Here is a 14,163-nt window from a genome sequence, read left to right as displayed (position 1 = left end):
ATGGTTGTCCATGACCAGTCGACAGTCCATGAACTGGTTGATCACACTAATTGCATAAGAGATGTTAGGTCGTATCACTCGTGTAAAGGTGATATAATTTAACTTCACAACGAGCCTTCTGTATCTCCATTGTTTATCAAGTAAGTCTCCTTGATCTATGTCTAGCTTTGTTTTGGGATCCATCATTGTAGAGCATGGCTTGGATCCCAACATTCTGGTCTCTTTCAATGGCATACTTGCATTTATCGATACACTTCAATTCCCAAGAAATACCTCAATTTCCCTATGTCCTTTCTATAGGACCTTCTCCTCAAAGAAAGGGCTTAAGTTCTTCAATGCATTGCTTATTAGGACCTGTAATAACACTATCATCAACATACATGCCATCAGAATAATCCTTCCTGCAGGGCTGCAATTGTCTTCTCACAAAACACTAAGGTGGCGTTTGATAACACTTTTCAGATGTTGGTGGCGTTTGATATGGTCTCGCCTCTAATATCTGATTAGAGGAAAAATGTCTTGACACAGGTAGAGATGGTCACACACATAACTGATTCTGATGCATTTCAGATGTAATTATTTAATAATAACAAATAATAGTATTTATTTAATGATAATAGCTATCAAAAAATAATAATGATGATATTATTATTATTATCTAATAATATTGAATAATAATATTTTTATTTAAAAATAGTTTTCTAATAATATTTTTATCTAATATTAGTTAATAATAACAAATAAATATTATTATTCAATAAATAATAACTAATATTATTTATTTGAATAATAATTGTAAATATCACTATTATTACTTAACAATATTTAAAAATATTAATAATTAACAGTAATAAAACTTTATTTAACGATAATAATAATTTTATTTAATATATATCTGTTTAATAATATTTTTATTTAATAAATATCTTCTTAATAATATTTTTATTTAATATTAGTTAATAATAATAAATAAATATTACTATCAAATATTTATGATTAATTAAATAATAACTAATATTAGTATTTATTTAACAGTATTAATTAACTAATATTATTATTTATTTAATTAAATTATAATATTTTATTGAATACTATTTATTCATAATATTACTAAATAAATAGTAATATTTAATAATAATAATAGCATTAATGTTATTTTTATTATTTAATAAATATTTTTAATAATATTTTTGTTTAATATTCTTTTGATATTATTATTAATTAAATAATAACTACTATTATTTATTTAAATGAATAATAATATTATTTCTGTTACTGTTATTATTATTATTATTTAATAATAATACTTTATTTAATAATTATCTATTTAATGACATTTTTATTTAGTATTCTTTTTATTATTTTACTGATAAAAATATTCCTTTTATTATTTTAACATCATCAAAAGTCTATTTCCAGGGGTAAAATAGTAAATTTAACAGTTTCAGATGTTGGAGAATTGCTCCAACTCAAACAATCTTATCTTTTCAGAACCTCTAAAAAGCAGATAATCATTTCTACTTTTCAGATTTCAAACCCAAATAATAGGTCTTGACTTTTCAGGCAACAAATTTCAGATTTACCAAATGCTACCTAAATGATAAGATTGACACTTTTTTAACCAAAAGGAAACTTTGGCCTTACTAAATTTTCCAAACTAGGCTGGAGGGGACTGCTTTATTTGATAAAGTGCCTTTCTCAAGAGGCACACTTTCCCAAACAATCCTTGAGCAACAACCTAGGAGGTTGCTACTTGCTCCATTTATACATTTTCTTGTAGGTTACCATGGAGGAAACCATTTTTAACATCTAATTGGAATAGGGGCTAATGGTATGTCACCACAAGAACAAGTATGTTGCATATTGTTGCTAACTTAGCAATAGGAGAAACAGTCTTTCCATGGTCCATTCCTATGTCTAAATAAAGCCCTTATCAACAAGGCGAGCTTTCAAATTTTCAATAGAACCACTAGCCTTTCCAGGAAGGAATGAAAGCACAGCCATTGAAGAGGGGGAGAACAGAAAGGGAGATGAGGGGACTGGGATTGAAGGAGCAAAGGAAAAAAGACTTGTGGAAGAGATGTGGGAGAATAAAGAAGGAGAAGGGGACAGATGTGTAGAAGAGGAGGAAGGAGGGAAGAAGGATTTGGGGATTGAAGGAGAGGGAAATGAAGGTGAAGAAGGTAAGAATGGTGGGGGGGGGAGGTTAGAACATATAAAAGGAAAAAGTACAAAACTTTCCCTTTAGAGGAGACTGGAAAGGAGGGGATGGAAGTGGATTCAGGGAAGGAATATGAATCTGAGCTGATGATTGATGAGACCCATTTGGTAGAAAAGACTGCTAACATTGAGGAAGTGGTGAATAGGGGAGTGAAAGTTAGCAAAATTTTGGGTCTGTTTTTTCTAGGAGGAAACATTTGGGAAGAATGAAGGTTTGATAGATCTATGGAGGAAACATTTGAGAAGAATGAAGGTTTGATAGATCCAGCAGTTAATCCTAATTTTGATAACTCAACAAAGCAAGAGATGGAAGGGATAGCTGGAGGTTGGGGGGATTTCATAGCGAAGCCAGAAGAAGTGGTCAAGGAGATGGTGGTTGAAGACAGAGGTCAGAAGCCAGCGGGAATCCTGAAGCAGCAGTGGGAAATCTAAACACAGTCAGATTTATCAAAATAAAAAAAATCTAAACACAGTCAGAAGATTCAGAAGTCAAAGGAATAAAAGATCCCTGTCTCTAAGGTTTTCATAAGGTTAAAAGGTGGTCTATTTGGATTGGGACCTAACAAGCTTGTAAGAAAACCCAAAGGATTAGTAAAAAAACGACAACAAAACTGTACTAAAAAAACTGAGGAAGATGATTGAAGTGGTAATTTGGGTTTGGGTATCTTGCTTGGTTTTTTGTTGGCCATCGGGCTGTTTTGGTATTCTTGTTTATTTCGTCTTTTATATTGTATTGCATAATTTGCATTGCTATGGGTAAGGGGCTTTCGTTAGTTGGTCGATTTGGGTTTGTTTTGTCTCATTGGGTTTTGTTTGGGTGGGCCTTTCTTTTTCGGGTGATTGCTTATCACCTTCCTTGTGTCTTCTTTTTTGCTTTAATAAGTTCTTTTCTTTTATCTTCAATTTTTTTTCAATAGAACCACTAGGTAGATACTTAATGGTATGTACCCAATGACACCCAACACACCTTTCCTGGAGGCGTAGAACACAAACCGATCAATACTCAATAGGATGAGCAATATAGGTGTAATTACCTTTATGAAGAGCAATAGGTAAGTCAAGGTCTACGGCAGTCCATTCCTCAAAAAGTCGAAAGCAGATAACACCTTTTTTTTGTTTTTTTTTTCAGTTGAAAAATTGGAAAGGTTAGACTGTTATCAAGTCTTTGCTTCTGATGACAGAAAGATTCATACTTCTTCTAAATCATTTGGAATTGTACTTTTCTGTGTTTTTGTGTTTATCCTGTAAATTTGTATTTAATATTTACTGTTAATTTCTTGATGGTATCCTCATTATGCCATGATACTATGCTATGTTTTTTGCCTGAGTGTTTCTGATAATGACCACTGTTTTTATGTTTTTGTATTTCAAGGAGAGCAGGTCACTGTTCATATAAAGGGTAAAACAGAGTGCTATGAATGCCAACCAAAACCTGCTCCAAAAACGTATCCTGTTTGCACCATAACTAGTACACCGTCAAAGGTACTGAATGTTGGAAGTAAAAGTCTTTGTTGCTTGTGCTTTGTTTAGATTGTAAATGACCGCTATTGTATTTTATTCCTTGGGTTATTAAAATTCTGCATTTTGCTGTACTTTTTTTTTTATGACATTTTGCTGTTCTGCCAGCAAGATCTTTTTATCAGCAATAATATCGAGGCTTTTAAGTTTGTCACTAACAAAGAAATAGAAACATCAAATCATTTTATTAGAACAAACCATTTATGACTACAATAGACTTTTCTTCTCTTGAACATGAGAGGAATAACTAAAAAAGGAAAACAAAGACAACCATAAAGAGGTCATGGCTTACTCTGGTAATACCATCTCCACATTACAAAGAGCCATTAAATACCTCTCCTATCTAGAGCATCTTCTAAAGATCTGGATGATCTAGGAATCTAGCTGACAAGATGTTATGATGGAAGCTAGTGATCTTGTCTCTCTTGTATGATGTTGCAGCTCTCATGGACCATCAGTTGCATTTCTCTGCATCCTATTACCATGGATGAGCCTTTTTCCACCTCTGCTATTATGTTTAGGGGTGGCTAATTCTCAGCCCCTGCAACAAGGATTATATTTTTCATTGAAAAAGGTAAAGTATATTTTGTTTATATAAATCAGAACCTGTGTACAAAAACCTGTATACAATGATGTTCTATGTATATGTGTCTGTATACAAATTTTCAAAAACCAAAACTGAGCTGTATGTCCATCCAAAAAATTCTGTGTACCAAGCTCCAAGATGTTACAGTCCCCACTGTTCTAGAGATCAGTTCCTCCTCGCTCCAAATCAAATTCATGAATATGTGAGCATTTCTTTCCTTCCACACGTTCTAAATTGCTGCAGCAGGAATGCGTCTCCAGACCACATTTCTTTTGGACAAGTGGACCCTTTCTTTCATAGGCCCCTTGTTTTCCAACTTAGTGACAGTGATTCCAACCTGTCAGGAGAACATCCCACAATTTTAGAGTTTAGGCAGACCAGGAAATTTTCCCCACACAAATCCAGCCACCTTGCAACACATAAATAGGTGATCAGAAGTTTCCTTCTCCAACTCACACATAGTGCATAAATCTGAGTCAATTGGCATTCCTCTTCTAATCATGCTGTCCCTTGTGAGGCATTTTCCTATCACTGCAGTCCACACTAGGAATGATACCCTTGACTTGGAGGGAATATGGGATATCTGAAATCTGCTACTAGGGAAGTCTGTGACGGTTGACTGATCTAACGTTCTAATAAAAGCTGGTGGAAAATAATCTTGATCTCTAGGTTCTGTTGTAATGATTTTAAGACAAGTTCTACTCTACTAAGTCAAGGATTATGTCTCTACCCTTATTGTTATTACCTCTCATACAGAGCCAGAGAATGCTGCATTCACCTCTTGCAAGTGGTTCTAGAGAGCTCTTCCTATGTCTCATGGCCTGGGTTACCTAGAGAATATGCATCGAAGCTGAATTTTAAGTCCATTTGGTTGGGGAATCCATTTCCTCTGCTCTGGTTGTATTGACTGCACAACTTTCATCACCTTAATAGTAATGATTTTGGGGAGAAGCTGTTGGAAACTTTAGAAGTAGTTGCTGAGTAACCTTCTTGTTGTTTTGGCTTTTGTTTGTATTATTATGTTTTTGCCATTTGGTGGTCAGAGTTGATTGTTGCTCTTGCTCATTCCAAATTCAAAAACCTTGATAGAAATGATTTTAGGGAGAAGCTGTGGAAACTGTTCTTTGTTTGATCAAAACTGTAGAGTTTGATTAAAATAAAAGGTAATAGTACAAATAGAAAATCATTGAGGGATAATTCCTCCTCCTTTCTCTCTCCCCTTGATTTTAACCACAAGTTACAACTGTGCCCAAAATAGTTGATTTCTCCCAGCTCCTTGTTTGGCTAATGCATCGGCCATAGAATTAGCAGTTCTTTTCACCCATTGTACTTGCAGCTCCATGTTTGTAATCCATTTAAAATTTTTCTTCTTATTGTTGTATCTCCAGTCTCCACATCCTGCATTCCTCATCTAGTAGCCATGCCACTACAAGTTTGGAATCCCCTTAGCTTTCTAAAGTTCATAATTCCAGCCCTTTGCACTCCTTCCATAAGTACCATAACTTCCACTCTTAAAGAGTTATTCTCACCTGCTGGACCCGAAAATAGTGCAACCACTTTACCCTCCTCATCCCTGAATTCTCCTCCAATTCCTGACATACCCAGGTTTCCCAAGCTGTGGGAAACTTTAGAAGTAGTTGCTTTTGGTTTTTGGTTGTATTATTATGTTTTTGTTATTTGGTGGATGGAGTTGATTATATTTGTGGGTGAAAGTTCTTCACCCAGTTGTACCTTTATCAAAAAGAAGAAAACCACAATTAGGCCTTCACCTCTAGCATGAGTGTATTAACCACTTCAGCTTGTAAATTAAAGGAATATCCTCCAAATATAAAAAAAAGGAATATACTCTGTTGCAGTCAAATTACACTTAGCCCAACCTCCACCCAACTTGAGGGAGGGTGTTGAATTATATATGGCATATTTACTTTTTGGTGTAACTGTGTAAGGGTAGAATTGTTTTTTTCATGTTATTTTATTTTCATCCTATATATAATAAGGGAGTGGGTGCTGCCACTCTTATGATTCCTTTTCAAATTTCTCTTTTTTTCTTATATCTCTTTTTTAACTCTTATTTATAGTAGGCAATATAAAATTTTGATCCTATAGCTAAGATGATTTGAGTTTGTGTTTTATTGTCTTTTGTTGTGCATTTCTCTTGGCCCTTGTGTTAGTTTGATGTTAAAAAAATGCCTCTTTTAATGGAGATCTTCATGAAGAGGTGTATATGAAACCGCTACAAGGTGGGGCTCTAGGTTTGGGGGGGAATTTAGTGAAGAAAAATACTCCTCAGGAAATGGTTATGAGGATTTCCAGTGGGTTTGGATAAATTGTAGCACAAAGTGGTGAGTTGCAGACGTGGGACTCATAGTTGTCAAGGCCTAGGTGACAAAAATTACAAGGTGGGCAACTTATTATAATTTTTTTGATCATTAGCAATTTATTATAATATCGTTTATATCATTGCATCTTTTTTTTGGTCAGCAACACAGAAAAAACTTCATTAATTATGTGAGAAACATGATTACAACAAGAAGTTGTGAAATGAACCAGCTATAGGAACTGTCCCAATTCAGTACTACATTTGAGCTCAAAACATGTGTGTTCTATGTATCCCTTGCCTGGCTAAGCTATCTGCCAAACTATTAGCAGACCTCCTCACCCATTTCACTTGGATTAACATGTCCTGTGACAGCCATTTGAGTTTTCTGATTCATTCCTCAAATGCCATGCCGCCCCTTCCCCTTTAACCAGCCACTTAATCACAGTTTTAGAATCTCCCTCAATAATCAACTTTCTAATACCCAGTTCTTTTGCCTTCTCAACCCCAAAAACTGCAGCCAAAGACTCTGATATTGCCACATCACCCTGCTCCACAGGGCCAGAGTATAAAGCAATTATGTTCCCCTCTTCATCCCTAATGACTCCCCCAATACCTGAGGGCCCTGGGTTACCCAAACAGCTCCCATCAAAATTCAGTTTCTTCCAACCATTTATTGGAGGAGACCAAACCTCAACAGATCTTTGTCTTGTAGTTGAGGATGCAGCGATGATACCCCAAGCTCTGAAGAAATCTTCAATCTTGAAATCCGAAAACAGCTTCAAAGCTTTTTGCCCAATGATTTACCCTCAATGTTATAGTTTCAACCAGGGTTTCCTTGCTTCGTTCCTTCTCTTCAAATATTCTTGCATTTCTTTCCTCCCACACGGTCCAAATTAGCACTGCTCTAGTGTCACGGGGGTAGTTCTACAGCGGAAGAACCCGTGCGGCGTCCTGGCCAAGGTAGGCCAGAACAAGCCTTTATAACACATAGAGGCTAGGAGTTGCCCGATGGGATGGCTCCACCAAAGTCAGTAGCACTGGATCATGACCTCAAGTCCAATGGCTGGGGCACTCTCCTGGCTCAGACCGGTCCATGGGAGGCGCCGCTTACGTGCTAAAGGGGGACAACCATAATGCAAGGCGGCCATGCACCGATGAGGTGACTTGGCACCGATGTGATGGGTCTCCTGTATGCCGATGATGACAGGCACCTGTGTGCCATGATGGTAAGCAACCGCTTGGGCCGGAACACACCCGTGCGCCAAGGACAACGGGGTAGCTCACTCAGCTTGGGCAAGGGACTGGCGTGGTGAAGGGACGTGCTTGAGCCAAGCCCGCATGCCAAGCCTCCCTTGAGTATCGACAGCGCAGTACCGGTCCAACACTGTCCCCATGAGCAAGTGTGCGCCCATGAGGAACCCTGGTAGCCATGCTAGCCGTTAACCAGGGCCGTCCCGCAAGGGGATGATGGTCTAGGAGTGCCAAGGTTAGGCACCCAAGGAGGTCGACCACCCCTCCTCAAAGAGTACGTTAAGCTTTTGGTGGTCTGCCTGAAGATGACATAAGTTCTCCCAAAAATCTTACAGGCGAAAATGATGGGCATGTCCCTAACGTAGGCCTGCCAAGCGTAGGCAAGGCTAAGCCTGTGTCAGACCGTCACACTAGTGCATCTCCACAAGGTCCTACCTCTCTTTTTTGTACAACTAATGCTAGTATGGCTAAACAAACCCTCCAACCTATCAGGAGAAAACCACCTGCATCCAAAAAGAGAAGTAAACCAATCCCAAACGAAGCTAATAAACGGGCAAGAGATAAGAAGATGAATCACAGTCTCACCATTCAACTTGCAAAGAACACACCAGTTGGGGGAGAAACACCAGTTTGGTCTCTTCCTTTGAAGTAAATCAAAGGTATTAACGCTTCAATGAAACACTTCCCAGCAGAAGGCGCTAATTTTAGGGGGAATGGGAGAACGCCAGACTTCCTTAACCGGGAAAGAATAGGAAGAAGAGGTGGCAACCAGAGAACGAAAGGACTTGCAAGAGAAATCCCCCACAGAATTAGGACCCCATATTCTAGAATCTAAGCCACCTTCACACAAGAAAACTGAATTCAACAAGCTCAAAAGATCAGTCATCATATAAAGTTCAGATTCTCTAAGGTTTCTAATGAAGCCAAAATTCCAATTCAATCCTGTAGAGAAGTGATGCTGAGTAAGGAAGTCAGAGATGGGCCTACCCTTAAACCTCATATGATGTAAGAAGGTAGAAGATAATCATGGATGGCCTTCCATGGGGCAGCCAAGGTAGCTCTACGAAGACATCCTGCATCCCACCCATTTATACTATATATACCATTACTTTGTTTTAATGTTCTACTATTGAAATTTAAAAGATCAAAGGGTTTTGAGAAGAGAAAAAATGAATAGAAGTGTAGAGACTAGAGATGTTTTTTTTTTCTCTCTCCCTCTCATCAATTAAATTAAATAGCAACTCCATCCTTGCTTTTTCTATTTTTCTTTTCATCTTAAAAAGTTAACCTTCTTTAGTTGCTAATTGATATGTTTTTTTTGATCAATAACTCAATGATTTCATTAGTTAAGGCAAAAAGTAATACGTACAATATGTAGAGGTATAGGACAAAGACCTTGAGAATCCCTCCCCAGACAGTCCCATTTCCCTTACAATTGTGCCCAAAATAGAGAATCTCTCCCCATTCCCTGTTTGGTTAAGGCATCAGCTACAGAAAACAGAATTAGCATTTCTCATAGAGTTTATTACAGTAGTATTATTTTTTGAAAATAATGAATTAATATATTGAAAAGATTTTTACCTTTTAGATATGATGATTTGCCACTTTTATAGAGGAAATTGAATGTTCTTAATAAAGAGAAATGCTATTGTTTTAATTAATATGCATGCTGAATGGTAGATAAAACTAGTGAACTAGCCAAAAGTTGGTTCTTTATATTATAAATTTTTTATCGCCTAGGCACCCCAGTTTGCCCAGAATGGCCTAGTTGCTTTGACAACTATGGTGGGACTTTGGAAAATGGACGGGATGCAGGTACCTCAAGTAGTGCCTCTTTATCTTCTCCTTGGAAGGCCATATCTAGCAATTTCCATCCTTGTACAATTTATTAGGTATGATAGTAACTTAGGCAACAACGCCAGATTTTGGGAAGATGTTTGGTGGTGTATTAATGCTCTTAAAGACCATTTTCTCTACCTCTACCCCCTTGCAACTTCTTCCTATCAAATAAAAATTCATATCAATTAAACTTGGTATTATTCAGTTCATCTAAAATTATTTGTTGGGAGTTTTTTCATTTAAAGATTAATACCTTTAAAACTATCCATATTTGTTTTTTTGTGCAATGCAAGTGGAGAATGCACCTATCACTTACTAATCTCCTGCTCTTTTGCCTCTAGTATATGGAAAAAGGATATTCTCCTTACTTGGTTGCAGGTGGAAGTGTATAGCTGACATCAGAAACATACTTAAATCATCTTTCTTTACCATGCATAGTAAGGGGAAGATAAAGGAGCAATATTATGGAAGATTTGGGAAGAGAGAAACATTAAAATTTTCTAAGAGCAGAATAAGTTTGTTGATGGCATTTTAATCTAAGTTGTGCATTTGATTAAAATAATGGAAGCATTTGTCCCTTCTCCATAGCTGACTTACTTTGGGGATGGGAACATATAATCTCAATCATCAACAACTCAATTATTGCGTACCTCCATTGAAGCCCTCCACTCTCAAACCAAACTAAATTGAATTTTGATGGATGCAGTAGGGGAAATCCTTGCACTTCAGGAGCTGGTGTTGTCTTTAGAGACTACCATGGACCATAATAGGTATATTTTCAGCCCCTATTGGTGTTGGGGACTCAAGAAATGCAGAGATTTCAGCTGTTCTTTGGGGACTGAAGCTATTTAAATCACCATTATCAGAAATCTAATAGAAGGGGGATTCATATGTGGTGTGTGATGGTTGAAAAAAATCCAGTGTGTACATGGAAATGCAGAAACATGATGAGGGATATAAGGCAAACAGGAAAATATATGATGATTACTCATACATGGGTTAGAAAACTAGCTAATGTTTTAGCTGACGAGCTGGCTAAAGCATTATCTGTGAAAATTGGGATAGGTAGCAAAGCCAGCCTATAACCCTGTACTGAGTTTTGAAATACTATATGTAAATATTCATTCTTTATACCACAATAGATAAATTTAACTGTTACCAATAAAAAAAGAATGGGGAAAAAACTAGTAACAAGGACAACCAAAATGGAATTCATGACTATCCATACTTTTAATCTAATCATACTCATGGTAGGAAGCTCTAGAATTCTATCTTTTGCCAAATCTCCAGTTCCTATTCTGACTCAATTACATTAACAGATATTTTCTCTAGACTATAATAAACTAGACCTCAGTAAAGTTTTCTAGCTAACCTATAAAAAGAATTTATGCTTATAATTTTGATTGTCAGTGATTTAAGAGCTTAAGCAATGTTGTTGACATGTCAGCATATTCTAATCCATTATCCTGTCATTGGTATTTTTGTTTTTTTTTCCAAGTATGATCTTATGATGCAGGACAGATAATGGCCAGGAATAGCCCTTAAAATTCAGGTTATTGGTTGGATACCGGGTCTCTTTCCCTAAGGATGTGAAAAAATTAGTAATGAGGAAAATCAAAATTTAGAATTAACGGTTTTCCATTATTCTAATTTAACCATGTAGGTTGCTCTAGATTTCCTTCTTCTACTAAGTTTTTAATTTTGATCTGATTCAGATTACATTGATAGGGATTTCATATGGGCTCTTTAACAAGCTAGATCTTATTATTATTTTTTTTGTAAAAGGTAATGTAATTTTAATCATCAAATACAGACTGAAATTCAGACCCAAGAAGGCAGTCTGAAAAACAGCCGGGATCCTAAATTAGTTGGATACTGGATAGCTCCTTCTCAAACAATGTGGGAAAAAAATATACTAACCAGAAAAATCCCAATTGAGGATGTATGGTCATCCATACTTCCAATCTAAATCAAAGTAGGTTTCTCTAGATTTCCTACTTCTACCAAATTTCCTAATTGTAATCTATTTCAGATCACATTGATAGATAACTTATCCATATTCTTTAACAAACTAGATCCCCATAAGGCAAATGCTTAAAACTCTATGTTTTGCCTTTTTTCTAAGATACCATATGAAAATGTTCCTGCTTATCATCGTGATGATCAGTGGTTTCAGAGCTCAAATCATGTTGTTCACATGCTAGCATATTTTAATTTGCAGTCAGCATTATCCTTTTAGTAATCTCAAATAATAGTTTCATATAGAATGGGACTAAAGTAAATTTGCAGTCAACATATTTATGTCTCATGGCTTTGTCATAAAATAACTTGCGAAAGTTATAGATCATTACTATTTTATTATATTTAGCGAGATATTTTTTAAGTGTTTTATTTTGTTTCTTTTCTTTTCTTTCTTGTCTTCTGCTGCTTCTTTTTTTTAGTCCAATTTGTGCATGTGCTTTTATGTGGTTCATTTCTGGAAACTTCTAAGCAGTCCTTGGTGTTACCATTGTCTGAATTTTGCAGTTTGTTCACTGTATTGTTTGGGCAAAGGACCTACTTTTTGCGAAGTTGTTCGGTGACAAGAATCAGGCCAATGATCTGAATGTACACTCTGGTGATGCTACTGGGTCATCAGAACATGCTGAAGATTTCTTTGAGAGAAAAGAAGATGAAGATTTTGAGCAGTATGGGCGGAGAATATATGATCATGTCTTTGGATATAATATTGAAGTGGCTTTAGCCAATGAAGAGACATGGAAAAACAGAAACAAACCAAAGCCTATATATTCTAGGGATGTCCTGACTGGTGAATTTGTTCAACAGAATGGCAATTTGGACAAGAATTCTCATATTGATGACCCATCAACAGTGTCTGCAATGGCATCTCTAGGCCTGAAGAATCCACAGGATATTTGGAGCTTGGTGGAAAACACAAGAATATTTCTGGAGTCTTTGAAATTATTTCTGGGGAAAAGGGAGAAGGTTTGACTTAATCTGTAATACTTTTGAGTTTGAATTTGGTTTGATACTTTGATCTGGACTTCAGAAGCGTTACATCTTTATTTTTCTTCACTCCCTTATGCACTGAAGACTGCTTCATTTTTCTTCTCTACAGGAAATTGGTAACTTGATTTTTGATAAAGATGATCAGTTAGCAGTAGAATTTGTAACTGCAGCAGCAAATATTCGTGCAGCTTCTTTTGGTATTCCTATGCAAAGCCTGTTTGAAGCTAAAGGTATTGCAGGCAATATTGTGCATGCTGTTGCCACAACAAATGCCATCATTGCTGGGTTAATTGTGATTGAAGCAATCAAGGTGCTTCAGAGTGACACAAACAATTACAGGTGTGGAGCATATTCTTTTCTCCCCTTTTATTTTTATATGTTCCAAAAATGGTAGTTTTATCTGTTATACTAGCAGGGCCCCATGCGATGCAGGGGAATACCTGATATCAGATATGATGACAGAAGGGATTAAAAAGAAATGTAACATTATATCATTGTCCCTGAGCAAGAACGCCAATTATGGTTGTCTTCATTTCTCTTTCTTCTATGTTCTTAGTCCTGTTCAGTCACAAAATAGGGAAGAAGAAGAAGAAGAGGACGAGGTGGAGGAGGAGCCTCTGTGCTCGGCGACCAGGGAGAGGGAGAACATAGGGGCAGAGCCCTTGCCATTTGGCTGTAACATAGAATATTAGAGTCAGTGTCTTTGTAAGACGAAACGTCTTCTATGAAGAAGCTCATGGAATGGCTCTCTAATAAGCTTTGAAAAAAATTAGAAAAATTAAAAAAACAGGAGAAAATTAGGAGGGGGTATTCAAAAAGGGTAAAGATGGAGGAAAGAGGGATGCTGACTTGGCATTAAGGAGAGGGATGGGAAGGGGAAAGGTAGGAAGGAGAGGGTGCGTGAGGTGGCATTCCTTGTTATATATATTTTAGATGTATGGGAAATTTCTAACTAACCAGTCTGTCTATTACATTTATGGTCTTGCATGGGTATCTCATTCTAACTGCATTTTTTTTTTTTTGGTTTGCAATTTGGGAGTTGAAGAGGCCTTTTGATAAGGAGGGGCTGGTTCGACCTAGAGTTGAACTGGTGGGTCAAATGCACTCATCTGACTTATTAGAGGATCATGTGGGGGCAACGGCTGTTAACATGCGTAGGTTTTGAAGCCCATAGGTGAAGGGGGAAGAATTAAGTGATGGGCCAGTTCTGGTCTAAAGCCCAAAGATGGAAGGGCAGGTGGTAAAGTTTATTGGGCGAAGAGGGTGGAAAGTCAGTGCGATAAGGGGAAAGTGAGACGTCATCTTCAAGAAATTTAGAAACATTTCAGCCTTACGAAGGGATAAGGGACATAAAGATATCTGGGAATCGGTTATCATTAGGTTTGAGCAGAAAAAGGAGATCTGGTTGGAATTTGTTTGG

General features: G+C 36.7%; 1 protein-coding gene across 1 annotated transcript in view; it reads left to right on the top strand.

Moving 5' to 3' along the window:
• Positions 1-14,163, top strand: part of SAE2 (SUMO-activating enzyme 2) — a 32,880-nt gene that overhangs the window by 4,474 nt on the left and 14,243 nt on the right. Inside the window, exons 5-7 of the mRNA XM_088953729.1 lie at positions 3,601-3,702; positions 12,261-12,719; positions 12,853-13,082. Of these exons, the coding sequence (XP_088809855.1) occupies positions 3,601-3,702; positions 12,261-12,719; positions 12,853-13,082 (791 nt within the window). The remainder of the gene's footprint in view (positions 1-3,600; positions 3,703-12,260; positions 12,720-12,852; positions 13,083-14,163) is intronic.

This window comes from Nelumbo lutea, chromosome 7, assembly GCF_056320005.1.
Source record: "Nelumbo lutea isolate HS-2025 chromosome 7, American lotus-T2T, whole genome shotgun sequence".
Lineage (NCBI taxonomy): Eukaryota > Viridiplantae > Streptophyta > Magnoliopsida > Proteales > Nelumbonaceae > Nelumbo > Nelumbo lutea.
Note: the sequence above shows the minus strand (reverse complement) of the source record. Positions and strands in the feature narration are given on the sequence as shown.